Source organism: Ictalurus punctatus, chromosome 23, assembly GCF_001660625.3.
Source record: "Ictalurus punctatus breed USDA103 chromosome 23, Coco_2.0, whole genome shotgun sequence".
Lineage (NCBI taxonomy): Eukaryota > Metazoa > Chordata > Actinopteri > Siluriformes > Ictaluridae > Ictalurus > Ictalurus punctatus.
The window spans coordinates 11,753,875-11,772,954 of NC_030438.2; the positions used below are offsets into that span (position 1 = coordinate 11,753,875).

The 19,080-nt window shown below is 38.4% G+C and overlaps 1 protein-coding gene across 1 annotated transcript; it reads left to right on the forward strand.

Moving 5' to 3' along the window:
- Positions 1–417: 417 nt before the first annotated feature.
- On the forward strand, positions 418–17,448 carry cavin1b (caveolae associated protein 1b). The gene is made up of 2 exons (XM_017453298.3): positions 418–1,223; positions 14,752–17,448. Exons 1-2 carry the CDS (start codon positions 717–719, stop codon positions 15,595–15,597), a joined length of 1,353 nt encoding a protein of 450 aa, XP_017308787.1. The 5' UTR covers positions 418–716; the 3' UTR covers positions 15,598–17,448.
- Positions 17,449–19,080: the final 1,632 nt, after the last annotated feature.

Consider the following 19,080-nt stretch of genomic DNA (forward strand, 5'->3'; position numbering starts at 1 on the left):
CACTATGTTAATCTGTACGGACTTTCCCATAACTTTCTCCTCAATTACTGTGCTATATGGAAAAATCCTGGGGAAATGGGAAAATCCCTTTGGGATTTCATAAACCCTGTAACTCTGGAACCGCATTCCACTCTAAGCTGTGTCTGTGCCTGCCTGCCTCTGCTCCTGTCTACACATACCCATGTTAACGATTTAAAAAAAAATCCCTATATTTGGCTTCCCCATACCAGACCACTTGGGTGGAGTAATGCTTTCACACAAACACACACACATATACAAACATATGCAATCTATGCATATAAGAGAGCAGGAAAGAGAGAAAGAGGGAAAATAAGAGAGAGAGAGAGAGAGAGAGAGAGAGAGAGAGAGAGAGAGAGAGAGACAGAGATAGAGAGAGAGAGAGAGAGAGAGAGAGAGAGAGGCAGAAGCAGGGAGAGGGAGAGAGACAAAGTGGGAGGGGAAAGAAGGAAATTTGTTAGAAGGATATTCCAGCGCATTCAACCATTTGTGTCCCTGTACTCCTGCTGCACAGAGCCTTGAAAGCACAGAGTGAGAGCTGACAAGTGTGGTATTTCTCAGGAAAACAGCAGAAAGTGTTCAATCAAGAGGAGGCAACCCAAGGTAACCCCCAGAGCACATACAAGGACACATAAAACACCGAAAAGCCTATCTCTTTCAGTACTCCATTCTTTTACCTGTGGTTTGAAACTGTTGTCATGGAAGTACTAGCCAGCCTGCAGCCAGACACTGAGCAACACAAGACCCTCACTGAGGTCTCAGATGATGAGCTCAACCTTCCTCCCTCTGATGATGAGGAAGAAGCAACCACAGAGGCCAAATCAAAGGAAGTTGTGGAAAAAGAGGACACAGAGGAGGAAGACAAAGGCAATGGGCAGATGAATGGGGTGATGATTTTGGCTTTGCTGGATAAGATCATTGGCAGAGTGGACCAGATTCAGCAGACACAGGCTGGTCTGGAAGCCCGGCAGCAAGAGATGGAGCGCTCAGTCACTGGGATTGAGGGGGAGCTCACCAAGTTGACCAAGAGTCACACGACCACAGCCAACTCGGTGAACAAGATGCTTGAGAAAGTGCGAAAAGTGAGCGTGAATGTAAAGACAGTGCGCAGTAACCTGGAGAAGCAGGGCAGCCAGATAAAGCGGCTAGAGAGCAATGAGAATGAGCTTCTCAAGAGGAGGAACTTTAAAGTCATGATTTACCAGGTGAGAATTGTGAAATAGTGTTTGGGATTATGTGTATATAAAAATATTATCTTTTGGTGTGATTCCTTTGGTGAGTGTTGAAAAGAGCAAAGTATAACTAAGCTAAATACTGTTATTAAGTTAAATTAAATCAATTTACAGTTTCTATTTGGGGTAGAAGAAAATATGAGAAATATATAGTGAATGTGGAACTCTTGGACATGAACTTTGTCATTGTCATGTGAGAAATATTCTGATCCTCCTGACCATTCCTTCTACCACACCCATTTCAGACAAACCCCCAAATGCACACTTTCATGGAAGCATTATGACTCATTTGATCTGATGCACTTTGTTTAGAGACTCAATCATGCATATTTATGACATAGCAACAGTAATGTTTCTTACTAGAAAGCAAAGAAAATGTGTCCCAGAAGTATGTTTTGAGTCAAGATTTCCTATGAAGTACCAAGGGTGATATGAAAAGTATGGAGGGGTAAAGTGGCTTACAACAGTTAAATTTGTGGAAGAAAACTGGGAGAGGAGAGCAGCAAAGAAAAAGAAAAGTAGTGACAAAGTGAAGGAAGGCAAAAGCAAAGGTAGCGTAATGGAGAAATAGACAAAAAGAGTTTGCGTTTAAGTGACAGCTGGCTTGGTTTGCCCAGGTTATATGTCTTTAGCTAGAATCTGAATGCTGAAATGTGTAACAGCTTACAGCTTTGCACAGTGACACAAGAATATTCAGAGTTTCCACGTACTGACTCATACAGTGAGGGGAGGGGAATACTGTAGCAACGTTGTAGAATTAGAACAGCAGTAAACTCTATTTTCGACATAGTTTTGCCTGATAGCCATGTTTGCCAGAAATCACTTTTAATAATGAAACTAGTTACCTATACCTAATTTAAGTCTTTGAATATAAGCAGATGTTATTAGTTAATTAGTTAGTCTTATAAGGAGAAATACTTTTTGAAGAAAATAATAGCTGAATTAGAGAGCACTGGGGAGGTTTTTTTTTGTAACTAGCCTTGTCTGATTGTTCACCCTGATAAAGTTTGTTATAGAGCTAGAGTGCTTAATCTTCCCTTTTAACTCAAAGATAATTTATCAGGTAACTGAGTTCTTCCTGAAATAATAGCACACTCATTCATCCACTGAATCTCTACTACTCTTATTTAAGCATAGCTAGAAATGTTATCATAATACTTTTCCAACACATGACACTTGTACACAAAGTAAATTTAAAAGCATTGAGAATGTGATTTAAGCCATAAATAATGATTAAATATACAAAAATATATAGAAACAAAATTATATGAAAACAAGTCACAGTGTCAAACTAAACTAACTATTTTCAGTGGGAACAAGAGACAAGTATGAACTAAACAGTATGTTTGTGTGTGTGTGTGTGTGTGTGTGTGTGTGTGTGTGTGTGTGTGTGTGTATGTGAGAGAGAGAGAGAGAGAGAGAGAGAGAGGGAGAGGGAGGGAGATGGTATTAGGGCTTGGTCATTTCAGGAAGCACATATTTACCAGGCTGATCCATCCCTAAAGGCATCCTCCCTCCTTTACTCCTCTCTCTTCTGGTCTCCTACCCCACCTACATCTTGCTCTCACTGACAAGAATAATCCCCCCACACCAACCATTCTTTATCTTTAACGTAATCTTTATCAGATTGCTTCTCCTTTCAAACACCAATTACCAATTGGCAATATTTCTTCTGCAAATATAAATGCACTGCAGTTTTTGTCCATATAATTTATCACACACCTACTGCTATGGGAAATGCGGTCATTCTCAGATTTGACTAAGTTCAGTCTTTTCTTTCATCATGAGCCTGTTTTGTCTTAAATCTCAGCATAATGTTTACATCTGTCCAGGATAATCTCCTGTTATGTCTTGTGATTAATGAGAAGCATATAGTATAAAAACAAATGAAGAAGCTGACATCTTGGCTCCCATGAGCACATGCAGATATGCATACATGCACACACACGCACACACACACACTTATAGGAAGGAATAGACCCAGGGCCTGTAGTAGCTATAAATATATTTCATTGGATACTTGTATGATTGCTATGGGGAGAGGACTGAGGGTCCTGCTTTCCTTTGTGGTTTATTTTCTGTCTTTGATCCAGGGCTAGCAGCCAATCCTGAAAGCCCATAAAGCAGCAGCACTCAGTGAAAACCTTGCTGCTCTGTTTGGACTTGGTTTATGGGACCATACATGGCTTTTACTTGGCACCTCTCACTGCTCGGTCTTTTTTTTCCCCCAACCATTTTGCATGTACACCTCCTTCCATTCCCTGCTTTTCTGATTTACAGATGGCTCAAGAGTCTCTAGCTTGCTATTTCTAGAGTGGACTTTTAGCAGATAGCAGATCCAGTTAGCAGATCTACACTCTTCCTTAGTTTGTCCATCTTTGTTTCTTTATACATGTCTTTGAACATTTGTCATAGAAACCTGTCTAAAGTTTAGGTTTCTCATTGCTAACACCAAATAGATATGGGGTGTTTTTTCACTCTGCCAACTTTAATGTGCATATTTCATGCAAAGGTAGTTCCCCCTTCCAAACAGCTAGGGGACATAATAATGCCAGATCTTTCAACAAAGTCACAAAGTGACTTATTTGCAGTAAATAACACTTTCTTAAAGCCATCACTCCTACAGCGTATGGAATTATCCATCTAGCAGCTTGTGACCACCTGTTTTTCAAAGCTGGATTTACCCTCCCATAATCTATTCTGCTGCAGTGAGTGTTTTTATAGTGATACAGTGTTTTTGTTTTCCCTGGTTAGCATCCCTAGCCTTTGCTATCACATAATGCACTGTTTGCTTCTTAGCTCTATAGTTAACTTTAACTTACTGTGTGTTGCTGCTCAGTAGCACCCTCATTCCTCTGTATTATCTGCTCAGATTTTTTCACCTTCCTTGCTGTTTACTGACCAGCAGGCCTGTGGCCTGAGTAGGTTTCCATCACTGTACACTGCACTGTTCACTGCTACCATGTTAGCCAGATTTCTAACACACAACACTTTGGCTTCAGTCAGTTTCCCTCCATTTATGCAGACCTGCCAACCCTGGTGAGGAATAATAAATATATATTTTAAATTATCCTTTCGCAAATCACTTGCAATAACGTGTATGACCTGCTGTGTGCATATACTGTACACAGGATTATACATTAATCACCGGCACATTGTTTCATGATACATCATGAAGCTAAATCAGATGGGTCTGGGTTGGCCTCTTGCAGCTAACACATAATGCTGGCAGGCTCTAAACCACCCATAATAGTGGGATTGAGTAGTTATATACACAATTGTCTTTTTATCGTACACTGGCTCCAGTGTACATGCTGTAGTTAGTTTAATGGATCATGAGCAGGTCAGCAAGAACCACAATACTGCTGTTGATGCCTCTATCTGTATTGCTGGATGTCTTAGCATATGAAGCATGCTGCCCAATGATGCACTGATAACATTCTAGTGAGAAGTTACAATATTGCATCATGTGCATCACACACTGGCAATACATTAACCATTTTAATGCTAGCATTGAAACGATCACTCTAACAGTTGATCCCTCTGTGGGGGACCTGATGAACATAGACACAACCTCAGAGTTCAGAACAAAGGGACCTGATCAACATACTTCCTTGTTCAGAAGAATGGTGGTTCATGTAGTTCATGCCGTGCAACCACAGGACTGGTTCATGTTGGTGAATCATGCCTTTTTCCATGTTTCCATGACCCCAGAACAATTTCCTTTTTTTCCTTCTGTTGTTATTTTTGATGGCTGTTTTGTTGGCTGATGTCTTTTGTTGTATTATTTTAATGTTTATAGTTGTTGGTCAAGTTTATTATTCTCCTCTTTATATTTCTATTAGAAATCACATAGTTATGTGTGATGAGGAATATTTTATTATATAAGAACAATAGGAAAAGGGTTGTTTTGACTAATCAATTTAGGTGTCTTCCAGTGTATGGATTTAATTAAAAGTTCAATATTATGTTAAATTATGATGAGAATGGTAGGTACACACACACACACACACACACACACACACACACACACACACACACACACACACACACACACACAAACATTCCACATAGTTATAAATCTCTCTGTAGACACCACCCTCTCTCCTCTCTTATTGTTATTGGAAAGTATAACTCAGCAGCACCATGGCAACAGTGGCCGTGGCTGGAAGCAGAGTCCTAAATTACAGGGGAGGATCGGAAGATGCCACATATCCGTTTAATGCTTTAAATTTTCGTATGTGTGTTCGGATTTAAACTCGTGTGGGCAAGTTTTTTTCTTTCTTTCCTTTTTTTCATTAAACATGAACAATACACTACAACCACTGAAACACTGAAAAAAACAGATACAGAAATATCAGCTGTGTCAGCATAGTATGTGAATTCTGGTTCTGACCATACTTCAACCTCAGCTACATCACTCCAGTTCATAATCGTTCTCATTTAGAGATGTGTGCAAAAAAAATTTTTTGTGCACCACTCACGCAGATTCACTATATTACCAAAAGTATGTGCACACCTGTGTATAGAACATCCCATTTCAAAACCATGGTCATTATTCCCTGTTTTCTGATATAACGGTTTCCATGCTTCTGAAACTGCTTTCCACTAGATTTTGGATCATAGTTGTGGGGATGTGTGCACAAAAGTTTAGGCACTGATGTCTGGCAAGAAGGCCTGGAGTATAGTTGGTGTTCCAATTCATATCAAAAAGGTGACCTGGCCACAATATTGCTAACAAATTTAGTTATAATTTAAACCATCATGACCTTGACCAGGTCCCTGCTTGTCCCACAGGATCCCAGTCCTGATGCTCACCTCTAGTCTAGAACTTTTCTGACAAGCATTTTTTATTTTTTTTTAAAAAAGTGCAGCTATTTATATTTATCTATATTTGTATTTGTATCTGTTTGGAACACAATAGTTGTTCATTCTGAATAATGTATTCATATTTGGTTATATCCCAAGGTCATATGGTTATTGTTTAAGAACAGACAGTAACTAAGAGTCATCTCTTTCCCACACAATGTAAATGTCTGTTCCCTTTCAAAGGGAACTCAACATTGCATGAGTTTCATGCTGTGGGAAGCACCCTCACGTGTGACCGGTATCTGAAGTCTGTGTAAAATCACGCCCATTTATAGGCCTGTCATGGTCAGGTGATGTGGCATTTCGTGCATTGTGTGACCTGTAAGCAATACCTGTAAACCATGTCATCAACCTTGTTATCTTCAGCAAAAGACCGCATGCCGGTTGTCTGTGTGAACATTCATAAAAACTGTTCACTTTTCCTCTCTCTCTCTCTCTCTCTCTCTCTCTCTCTGTGCCTCATTCATATATATATATATATATATATATATATATATATATATATATATGTGTGTGTGTGTGTGTGTTTGTGTGTGTGGGTATGTATATGTGTATATATATATATATATATATATATATATATATGTATATATATATATATATATATATATATATGTATATGTATATATACATATGTAGAAACATCCTCTCATATTCAACTGCTTTTATTTCCTGCAAATTTCTTAATGTGTGTAAATATTTGTATTAACATAAAAACATTCAACAACTGAGACATAAACTGAACAAATTTCACAGACATTTGACAAACAGAAATGGAATACTGAGTCCCTGAACAAAGGGGGGGAGGGGGGATCAATATCAAAAGTAACAGTCAGTATCTGGTGTGACCACCAGCTGCTTTAAGTACTACAGTGCATCTCATCCTGATGGACTACACCATATTTGTCAGTTCTTGCTGTGAGATGTTACTCTTCCACTCTTCCACCAAGGCATTTGTAAGTTTTCAATCATGTTATGATCACATTACAGACATTTCAGTTTATTGCTCTGGCCACATCTGGAGTCCTCATGCCTCCCTGCAACAGGCCTATGGCATGTTCACGCAGGTGAGCATGCACTTTCTTCTGCTGTTTTTCAGATTCAGTAGAAAGGTATCTTTAGTGTCCTAAGTTATTGCAACTGTGACCTTAATTGCCTACTGCCTGTAAACTGATAGTGTCTTAAGGACTGTTCCCCAGGTGCATGTGCAATAGTTATTCATGGTTCATTGAACAAGCATAAAAATTGGGATTTTTTACCCTAGGAAAGTCAGTGAGATCCAGTAAACTATGCAATGGCTACAGTCCTGGAGCTATTACAGTACAAGACGTTGTGTAGCTTTGTCATACTGGGGCATGCCTGTGAATTGCGTCTTCATTTCAGAAAATAGAGGCTAATTACATGGATTACAGGCACTGTTTTATAGTCACGAGATGCGCGAAATTCCACGTCACCTGACCATGGCAGGCCTATAAATAGGCATGATGTTACACAGACTTCAGATACTGGTCATGCGCGAGGGTGCTTCCCACAGTGTGAAGCTCATGCAATGAGCTTCTCAGGGAACAGGGTTACATGCGTAACCCAAACATTTTTCAATGAACTATTTTCTTAAAGCAGATGTTTTTCTTTTACAGTGTTTGTATGAGATTACTATTTTCTTAAAACAGTTATTTTTCTTTTACACACACACACACACACACACACACACACACACACACACACTGACAGAGAAGGGGAATCCTCCCTTGCAATGGCACCATGGATGGTTGCAGTTAAACAGATGTAAAAGAACTCTTCATATGTGCCTAAAGAGAGGGCCCTCTGTTAGCCAGTGGAAACCTTCCAGTATCCACACACACACCCCAACTAAAGTAGTTTTAAGTATTTTTCCTCATCAATTAACAATAAAAGCCATACAAAAACCATACCAAAATGATAAAATCCAATGTTTGCGCTGTAGCACCAGCACTAGCAGTGGGTTTTACCCTGCAAATACTGAGGGTAAAAGAAAGGGAGGAATGCAGTATATAAAAGAATGTTTTTGCTGACTGGCAGGCTCGAAGCCAGCTGATCTAAACTCATTGACATATAAACAAACAAACAAACAAACAAACACACACACACACACACACACACACACACACACACACACATATGTACACACACAATGTATACAGTCATACCTGCTGTAACATAACCATAATCTCTTTTTCTGTCTGTGTTCTGCATTTCTGTCTGTGTTCTATTCAGTTCACTCAAGGCTCATGGAAATTAAGTTGTCTGTTGTTTATGTTTATACAAATTTTCTGAAACTTTTTCACTCCTCCTAACTGCCACTGGACAAGCGTTAGCTATTTGGCCAGGTTCTGATTGATGAAAACTCTGATGAACTGCTCTGAAAATGGGAAAGCAGTTAATGCTTGTCAGCAATTAATAAAAATAAATAAATAAATAAAAACAAGTAACAATACATTAGGAATCGTGCTTTATTGAACACCCAATATACTGAAGTATATATGAGGTTGCCTTGGACGTGTGTTTTGGGTCATTGTCATGCTGCATGTCAATGCCCTGGCTGAGGGAAGGAGGTTCTCACCCAAGATTTGACGGTACATGGCCCCGTCCATCGTCCCTTTGATGCAGTGAAGTTGTCCTGTCCCCTTAGCAGAAAAACACCCCCAAAGCATAATGTTTCCACCTCCATGTTTGACAGTGGGGATGGTGTTCTTGGGGTCATAGGCAGCATTCCTCCTCCTCCAAACACGGCAAGATGAGTTGATGCCAAAGAGCTCCATTTTGGTCTCATCTGACCACAACACTTTCACCCAGTTGTCCTCTGAATCATTCAGATGTTCATTGGCAAACTTCAGACGGGCATGTATATGTGCTTTCTTGAGCAGGGGGACCTTGCGGGCGCTGCAGGATTTCAGTACTTCACGGCGTACTGTGTTACCATTTGTTTTCTTGGTGACTATGGTCCCAGCTGCCTTGAGATCATTGACAAGATCCTCCCGTGTAGTTCTGGGCTAATTCCTCACTGTTCTCATGATCATTGCAACTCCACGAGGTGAGATCTTGCATGGAGCCCCAGGCCGAGGGAGATTGACAGTTCTTTTGTGTTTCTTCCATTTGTGAATAATCGCACCAACTGTTGCCACCTTCTCACCAAGCTGCTTGGCAACGGTCCAAGCCCATTCCAGACTTGTGTAGGTCTACAATCTTGTCCCTGACATCCTTGGAGAGCTCTTTGGTCTTGGCCATGGTGGAGAGTTTGGAATCTGATTGATTTATTGCTTCTGTGGACAGGTGTCTTTTATACAGGTAACAAGCTAAGATTAGGAGCACTCCCTTTAAGAGTGTGCTCCTAATCTCAGCTCGTTACCTGTATAAAAGACACCTGGGAGCCAGAAATCTTTCTGATTGAGAGGGGGTCAAATACTTATTTCCCTCATTAAAATGCAAATCAATTTATAACATTTTTGACATGCGTTTTTCTGGATTTTCTTGTTGTTATTTTGTCTCTCACTGTTCAAATAAATCTACCATTAAAATTATAGACTGATCATTTCTTTGTCAGTGGGCAAATGTACAAAATCAGCAGGGGATCAAATACTTTTTTCCCTCACTGTATATGTATGTATGTATGTATGACTTATACACATTGCAATAAGAAAATAAAAACAAGGATATAGACATTCCCTGACCTTCACATACATGTTGACAGTTGTAAACAATGTGGCTGCCATAGACCAGTATCTTTCATTGATAGAGTTTGTTTGAGTTAAGCACCAGTAGTCCACAAATGCTTTTATGGATTGTCATGAAATTTAAAAGTTGTTTTCAAAGCATTTTCAAAACATTTGTCTCCACAAGAATATTAATACACAATTGAAATCTTCCTTGCTTTAATGCTAACTCTGACGTGGTGAACCCCATATCAAACTGATTTGTTTTATGAAGTTTAATGGTTTTATATTCAGAGTCTCCTTTGCCTGAAAAACTATGTGCCTCACCACCCACCCCTTAGAGTTCTCAGGACCAAGTTTGTTTATCTTCCTGTCTGTGAAGTGAAACAAAGGAACATTAATGAGAGAGGTGGGAGTTTGGTTTCTGAATAGAGGAGGTGATTTCCTGACTTCCTGTTAAAATTTTTCCATGTTCCTGTCCTTCTATTTCAGTTTTCTTGAAAGAATACTGTTAAGACCAGCTGTTGCTGATCCCATTACTGATATTAATTATTAATCCACAATGTAAAGCTCATAGAAATGGCAGCTTATATCAGTGCTGCTTAGACCTGACTACATCTTCCTAATCCTACTTTGGAGCACACTGTAATGTAATAATCAATTAATATAAAACTATATGGTAATGATACAGCAAAAATTACAGTAGCATTTTTTATGTGTGCCTTAGGTTTCCATTTTCAATTGATTAACACATGAATCACAATAAAAGCACAATAATTTAAACTTAATAATGACAGTGTTTTTGTGATCAATTTATCTCTTAGCAGGATATAACTAAATAAAAGCTTTGTGTTTGAATAGAACTAAATTAAACATGGCTAATTAAACATTAGTACTCTGGTAAAAAGAGGTAATTTGCAACGGTGTGCAGGATTGTCAGGTCTCAAAAAAATTTACACTTTAATTTTACCTCATACATGTATTTTGTATTTCAAATTTAAAATCAGGCATAGTGATATAAGCTGCCAAGTAAAATATCAGATTTTTCTATTTTCATTTAAGCATACATGATATAAAAGGGGTCAGTATAAGTAAATGGGTGTACTAAAGAAATGGTGGATACTTAGACATAGTATTTGCATGTGTCTAATAGACCCACTGAGCACAAAGTAGCTACGTTATTCATGTATGTGTCTCTAGGTTCAGTCCAGGCTTTTTTGATGGAGTCTGGGGAATGAGTGCATCAATTTCCACCCATATAAAACCACCTCTGCTGAAGGATTCCACAAAAGCAGAAAAATTTAATCAAGCTTCAGTCTTTTTATGAGATGATATAGGACAATCAAGAAATACAATGAATGCATGTTTGTGTTATTTCAGATAATGTGTAGCAGAATGATTCAGTGCAACACACCAGTGGAAAAAAACACTTGCTTCACATGGCAAAAGCTGTGTGCTGTGTACAGGAACTAGGGGTTTCCATGAATGGAATGCAAAGAATGAGAGTAGGGAGAAAGGCTGGGTGGGACAGATATGGGTAGGGAAGAAAAGAGAAATAAAAAAGACAACAGAAAAGACAGCTAATCTATAACTTAAACCCCATTCCAGCTGTGTGTGTGTGTGTGTGTGTGTGTGTGTGTGTGTGTGTGTGTGTGTTTCAGTTCAAAAACCTTTTGCTTTCATACCCGTTTGATTTTACCCTTCATGTGTATGTGTGTGTGTGTGTGTGTGTGTGTGTGTGTGTGTGTGTGTGTGTGTGTGTGTTTAAGACTACTATAACATGCAAGGCAATCCTTGAACAATAGGACCATTAAGAAGAAAAAATAGAAACAAGACATTTACTGTTTTGGCAGGACTTGCTCAAGGACAGATCTGTTACATGCATTAAGAAAAGCCTCTGTCCTGAAGACAGGAACAGAGATGCAGGAAAGAGAATGAAGGCATACTTGGGATAGAGAGTGGGAACATTGAGATCTATAGTATGCATTAATACACTACTACAGGTTTTGAAGAAAAGAAAAAAAACCACCACAAGGGTCCCAATGTTTGTGCCCAATTGCTTAAATGGCCTACTGCATAAATTCTCAAACTCAATCAGGGACCCCATTAACTGTAAACAAAAATCACAGACCCCTTCAGTACAATTTTATTTTTACAAACAAACTATTAAAGAATTAGGCACATTATTTAATTGTGTACATCTATATATTGGCTATTTATATGAACCCAGTTTTATTTCTACACCCATTGTCATGTCACAGCAAACCAGTGACTACATTTCCCATCCTGCACAGTGGCCTGCAAACATGGCCGCCATGGACTACACTTCCCACACATTCACCTTCTCCAGAACACTAATCACACACACCTGTTTCCAATCTCACACACACTCACACCACAATATATAAGAGACTGTTCAAATGCTATGACTTTGTGTAGTATTGAGTTTAACACTTTACCAAGTGGTTGTTCTTTGTTCTCATCTCATTTAGTTTCATGTTTATTGACCTTGTTTCATGTTTCCCTACTCTGATTCAAGCCTCGTCCTATTTATGCCTGTTTGCTGATCGCCTGACCCATTGCCTGTTTTGACCACGCTTCTGTATAATGATTTTAATTTGTGTGCCTGTCGCTCATAAATAAAGTCTTTTACTGCACTTGCATCCGTCCTCAACTCCATCACGTACTGGATCGTGACACCCATAAACCCATTTTTATGTAAAATGTCATTAGATTCTATTTATTATTATTTTTTTTTAATATTAATTATTTATTAAAAATTATGTATATGTATAATAACATTGATAATGTTCTGTTATTACAACCACTGTAATAAAATAAACAAAATATTACAGACCACTTGGCTATACTTCACATACTGCTGGTGGTCTCCTGAGAACCACTTTGAGAACCACGGGCCTAATTAACAACTTGGCTATATGTAGTAATACATGTCACAGCTGAAAGTTAAAAAGCTTCAGGCTTTTCCAGACCCAATGGGGACATAAATGCAGTAAACATCTTGGAGTACAGTAAATACAGTACCAAAACAACTGGAACAGCAAGGCCAACTTATTTGTTTGTGCTATACACTAAAGACATTTGGGTTTGAGATCAAAAGATGGATATGAGATGAGAGTTTAGGATTTCAGCTTTTATTTCCTGGTGTTTATATGTAGATGTGCTAAACCACATAAAACGCAGAATGTTTTGCAACAGGCCACCGGATTTTTAGGTGAGCAAAAGTATAAGAACATATAAGACTAAGTAAATTAAAGTAAATAACACTTAATATTTGGTTGCATATCCCTTGCTTGCAATAACAACATCAAGCCTGTAACTCATTGACATCATCAAATTGTTGGTTTCTTCTTTTGTGACACGTTTCCAGGCTTTTACTGCAGCCTCTTTCAGTTGTTTGTTTCAGTGGGGTTCCTTCAGTTTCCTCTGCAGGAGATGAATTGCATGCTCAGTTTGGTTAAGGTCTGGTTATTGACTTTGCCAGTCTAAAATTCCCCCCCCCCCAATAAAGTCCTTTGTTGAGTTGGCAGCATGTTTTGGATCATTGTCTTGCTGCATTATAAAGTTCCTCCCAGTTAATTTGGATGTATTTCTCTGTAAACTTGCAATTCATTAAACTTCTGAATACATTCTGCTGATACCATCATGAGTTACATCAACAATAAAGGTTAGTGAGCCTGTTCCAGAAGCAGACATGCAAGCCCAAGCCATGACACTACCGCTACCATGCTTTACAGATGAGCTTGTATGTTTTGGATCGTGAGCAGATCCTTTGTTTCTCCACACTTTGGCCTTTCCATCACTTTGGTAGAGGTTAATCTTGGCTTAAAAACTTTTGTGGCTCATCTTTGAATTTCTTTATGAACTCCAATCTAGCTTTCCGATTCATACTCTATACTTCTGATTTCAAAGTCTTCTTCGAATGGTGGATTGTGATACCTTCACCCCTGCCCTGTGGAAGTTGCTGGTGATGACACTTACTGTTGGTTTTGGGTTTTTCTTTACAGCTCTCACAATGATTCTGTCATCAGCTGCTGTTGTTTTCCTTGGCCGACCCATTTGGTGCCTATTGCTCACTTCACCAGTGGTTTCTTACTTTTTCAAAACATTCCAAATTGTTGTATTGGCTATGTCCAATGTTTGTGTATTGCCTCTGATTTTTTCCCCCTCTTTTCTCAGCTTCAAAATGGCTTGTTTTCTCCCATAGACAGCTGTCTGATCTTCATGTTGGCTTATCCTTTTTAACAACATATGCAGTCTACACAGGTGAAACTTAAGGCTAAAACCAAGAGTAGATGTTCAGAACTATTTATCGTTTAAACAATCTATCTAACAGGACACATCTGGATAACAAGAAACACCTGTAAGTGACATGTTATTTTTGCTCACCTAAAACTTGGGTGGTCTGATACAAAATGTGCTCTGTTCTATGGTATTTAACACATCTACATATAAATAACTTACCAGGAAATAAAAGCTGAAATTCTCATATTCATCTTTTGATCTCAAAATTAAATATCTTCAGTCTACAGCAAAAACAACTGACTTGGCATTGCTTTTCCAGTAGTTTCAGAGGGAACTTTATTTTTGAGAGTAGTTTTATGTGATAATGATGGCAATGTCAATTAAGATGTCAATTAAAAGTCAGTTAATATTGAAAAAAAGGCATTTTGAAATCCATAACTTTATCTGTATGTATGTTTACAATATGTGTTTTTACACTATTATCTTTGAACATTCTAATATTTTCAAGACTTTGTACTTGTCCACAATGCATATTTCCATTTTAAAAACAAATGAGTCTATTTTTTTTGTTTTGTTTTTCTAAACAAGGTTAATGTGTAAGGAAGGAAAACTGTATACAGACTGTTTTGTATGTTTTGTTTTGTCTATAACACAAATCTCTCTTTGTGCTTCTATAGGATGAGGTGAAACTTCCTTCTAAGACTACAGTGGCCAAGTCCCTGAAAGTGACCCAGCCATTAGAGGGTGAGGGAGAGCTGGAGATGAAAGCCACCATGGAGGAGGGTGAAGAGGCTGGAGAGAAGGCTCAGATGGACTTGTCGTCTGATGAAGAAGAAGTAGAGATCGAGGAGACTATTGAAGAGACCCGTGCAGAACGCATCAAACGCAGCAGCCTTCAACGGGTCCAAAATATCAAAACAGTCTTTTCCAAGGAAAAGATGGAGAAAACTAAACAAAAGACGAAGGAGAACCTTGAGAAAACCAAGAAAAAGACCAAAGAGAACTTGGAGAAGACAAGAATGAAGACCAAAGAAAACTTGGAAAAAACCAAGCAAAAGACCAAAGAGAATTTGGAGAAGACTAGGCAGAAGACACGGGAGAACCTGGAAAAGACACGCCACAATATTGAGAAGAAAATGGGCAAGATCAGCACTCGAATGTCTGTCAACCCAGAGCATAAAGAGAAGCTGAAAAGCTCACAGAAGAAGATGGTGAAATCTTTCACACCTGATCACACCATTTATGCTCGGTCTAAAACTGCCGTGTACAAGGTGCCACCATTCACCTTTCATGTGAAGAAAATCCGTGAAGGGGAGGTGGAAATCCAAGGCACAGAAATGGTATTAGTGGGTGGGGAAACAGAGGAGGTAGAAAATGGTGTAATGGAGGGAGGAGAGGAAGAAGAAATGGAGATGGAGGGAGAAGAGATGGGAGAGATGGAGGAGAGTGCTGAGATGTTGGAAACAGGAGAAGATTTGGAGCTGGTGCTTGCAGAGCAGGATCATGATCGAGACAGTGACTAGACAGTGTGTGTGTGTGTGTGTGTGTGTGTGTGTGTGTAAGTGTGTAAGTGTACAAGGGGCGTTAGCTGGGAGACTGCTGTATACTGCAGGTTCAGGTATTAGAGGTTGATGCAAAATCATAAGTGTGGGTGTACGAGTATTTGTGTGTGTGTGTGTGTGTTTGGGTGTGTGAGAGAGAGAGCATCTGTTCGTTTGTGTCTGTGTGTGCATTGATGGCAGAAAAGCCGAGAGGTATCACCATGGTTTTTGAGGTTAAGGACAGGTTAAGGTCTCATTGCAAATGGATGTTGACAGTTTAAATGTTGGTCAACACTAGTTTAGGTAAGCTGATTGTTCAGCTAATTTGCAGCAGGTTTGGGGTAAGGACACCAAGATCATTAAGGTATACAATCCAAAAAAATAAGGATCACGACATTTGTAAAAAATAAATAAATAAATAAATAAATAAATAAATAAATAAGATTTTTTAAAATTAAACTTTCATTGTTAATGTACTAACACACATACTTATCTACAACTAGTCTAGTCAGCAAACACAGTTTGACATAATCTAGTCAAATATAAACATGTTTCACTTATGCAAGAAAGTAAAACAACCAAAATATTCTTCTAATATTTTTGCAAATATTCATTCATATAAGAATTTTCTTTTATTTCTGGAGGCATGGTTACTGCATTCTGTTGTTACACAGAAATTTTGTTATGTTTTGTTAAGCTACACCAATCTACATGTTACATTAATTATTTTAATCTCAAGCCTCATGTGGCTGCTTGGCACGTTTCTATTAGAGCAACCCATCACCACAGCACTATGACCCCCATAAACATTACAATATAAATGTTAATGTTTTGATGTATCTAAGTAAAGAATTTTTGTTGGTCTTTGTGCCTATTCCTATCTGGTGCTATAATAGAGACTGACATTTTACAAAGGTTGGCTGAGGACTAGAATAATTGAGGAAAAAATAGACATTCAAAATCAGTGTTGAATTTATGTATAAAACCAGCATGCCTTCAGTGGGAAACTTTAATAGTATCTCAAAATAATGTAAACTGAAGAACAAAAATATATCCATGTCCTTTGTGCAGTTTCTACAGTATTTCTACTTCTTCTAATGTTACCATTATGTATAAATGAAGCACTTATGTATTTTGTCCATTTCTCATAAAATTAGTCTATTTTCTTACTGCGGTTCATCAACTTGATGTTTTCTCTGATGAGGTAAAAAGGAAAATTTGGGGAATATATATGGAAAAATTTAAGGAGAATAAAGGAAGCAATTTGCTTATGAAAATGTAATGATATGAAAAGTAAAGCTGCCAAACATTTATACTTCAATAAAGTAGAAATATTACCAAAATGTACTTAAGCATTGTATGCATGAGTATTGTAGTATTTCTATTGCATTTTATACCCCACTGCTGCCCATATACAGTAATAGTAAGTCTCTGTCCCACTCATGTGGACAGCATGCACTACTTATTTTAATGCCTATTTAGATAGGTATTAAGCCTTAGTATTAGCATTAGTATGAGTATTAGAGCACAAACAAAATGTGCATTGCATGGACTTCCCAGGACTGTGATTATTACTGTGCATTATAGAGAACATGTGTCATTTTCCACTTTGAAAGCATCACCAAGCCATCTTTATCTTTTATTGCTCAGATTTCAGTTAATTAGGCACCATTCATCCTTCCTAGTTGCCAAATACAATATTTACTTTTTCACATTTAAGATGTGCACATTTTAGTTTGTTTTTATTCTAAATTTTGCTTTGCAACTAATCTGTATGTATCTCATAATGTCTCACTGTGTACTAATATGTTAATAAAAGCAGACTTATTCACATTCAGTATTGTTAAATTTTAGTGAAGGTGACATTTTATCCATGTCTTCTATTGGTTCATAGTCTAGATCAAACTGACCCCATCGCTTTGCATGAAGGTCAGAGGGATTCCACATAAATAAAGTTTTGACTAATGCAGCAGCAATGCATCAACCAGTCCCAGGTGTACAGATGATGGGGCCACATACACAGTTAGGGCTGATCCAGAAATCCAACTCTGTAAAAACTCCAAAACATTGTTCTCAGTGCAAATTCAGAGCTTTATGCCCTTAAGAGTGTGTCAGACCCTTTGTGAATATGCCAGTACACTGGAGTCACTCCCAAGTCCCAAAATTTTAAGGTCTATTGTACCACAGTGACCTTGCAGTACACTAACCATCAGTGACAGGCAGAACCAAGGTGTTTAATCAGAATGGGGCACCAAAACTGGTTGCATAGTCTGTTGGTTACACAGCAGTGTCATCTATAACAGTGAGAGAGTTGTAGATTTGGCCAATAGTCTGCCACTGCCCCAAGCCAATGTCAGGTCAACTTTTTCTCTGCCAGAGGTATTCCAAATTAGCCAAACCAGCGATTAGCCGAATTACCGGAACTACCTGTGAATTGTGAATTTGCCAGGCACAGACATGCATAGCCCCAGTATGTAGGCAGCCCACATCAACATTACTTGTGATTTTGTGCTCCCATTTTGTCTGTACTAGATTCCTGAAAATGTAGCATTGCAACTCTTATTTCAAGTATGCTTACATGCTAATTTCGAACCTAAGGAGAAAACATTAGACCACACAAATAGCACAAATGCATTAGACCAACACCTCAAGGAATATAAACAATCTCATGTCACTACTACTGACATATGTCTTTGTCAGATGCCTGAAAGACACTGACCATTTAGCCAAAAGTGAAATGATCTTAGGAGTATCATTCCCAGATTTTCTACTGCTGCTGCCAGCATCCCAGCCAGACATAGAAATTCTGTGGCCACTTGAAATTTCCTGACTACATTCATAATTGAGATGGTTTTGTCTTCTATCAAGAAGGTTCACATTTCATGACAGAGTAATTCATGCCAATTACATGATTGGAAGCCCTTCACAGTAACTCATCACAGTAATGAGTCTCCTTATATGTAAATTTACACAAAGTCAGGATCTCTGATAGGATGCAAACTTATTTCTAAACTAAATGGATTTTCATGAACGCAATCCAATCCAATCAGCCAATCATGTGCGGCAGCAAAATGCATAAAATTATGCAGATACATTGCACCTCAGTTACTGTTCACATTAAAAATCATAATGTGATCTCAGTGACATTGACCATGGCGTGGTTGTTGGTGTAAGACAGGATGGTTTGAGTATTTCTGACATCATTGATCTTGCGGAATTTTCACTCACAGCAATCTCTAGAGTTTACAAAGAATGGTGCGGAAAACAAAAAACACACCCAGTGAGCAGCAGTTCTGCAGGCAGAAATGAGAGCGGATCAAGGAGAGTGGCAAGACTGTTCCAGCTACAGTAATTCAAATAAAATCATGCTAAAATCATCTTTACAACTGTGGTGAGCAGAAAAGCACTTCAGAAAGCAGAACACAATGAACTTTGAAGTGGACAGGCTACAACAGCAGAAGACTA

Bases quoted from the DNA above. Each gene is read 5' to 3' on its own strand.
- cavin1b (XM_017453298.3), top strand. From the start codon at position 717: ATGGAAGTACTAGCCAGCCTGCAGCCAGACACTGAGCAACACAAGACC. The intron at 1,224-14,751 runs GTGAGAATTGTG...GTGCTTCTATAG, and splicing joins TTAAAGTCATGATTTACCAG to GATGAGGTGAAACTTCCTTC.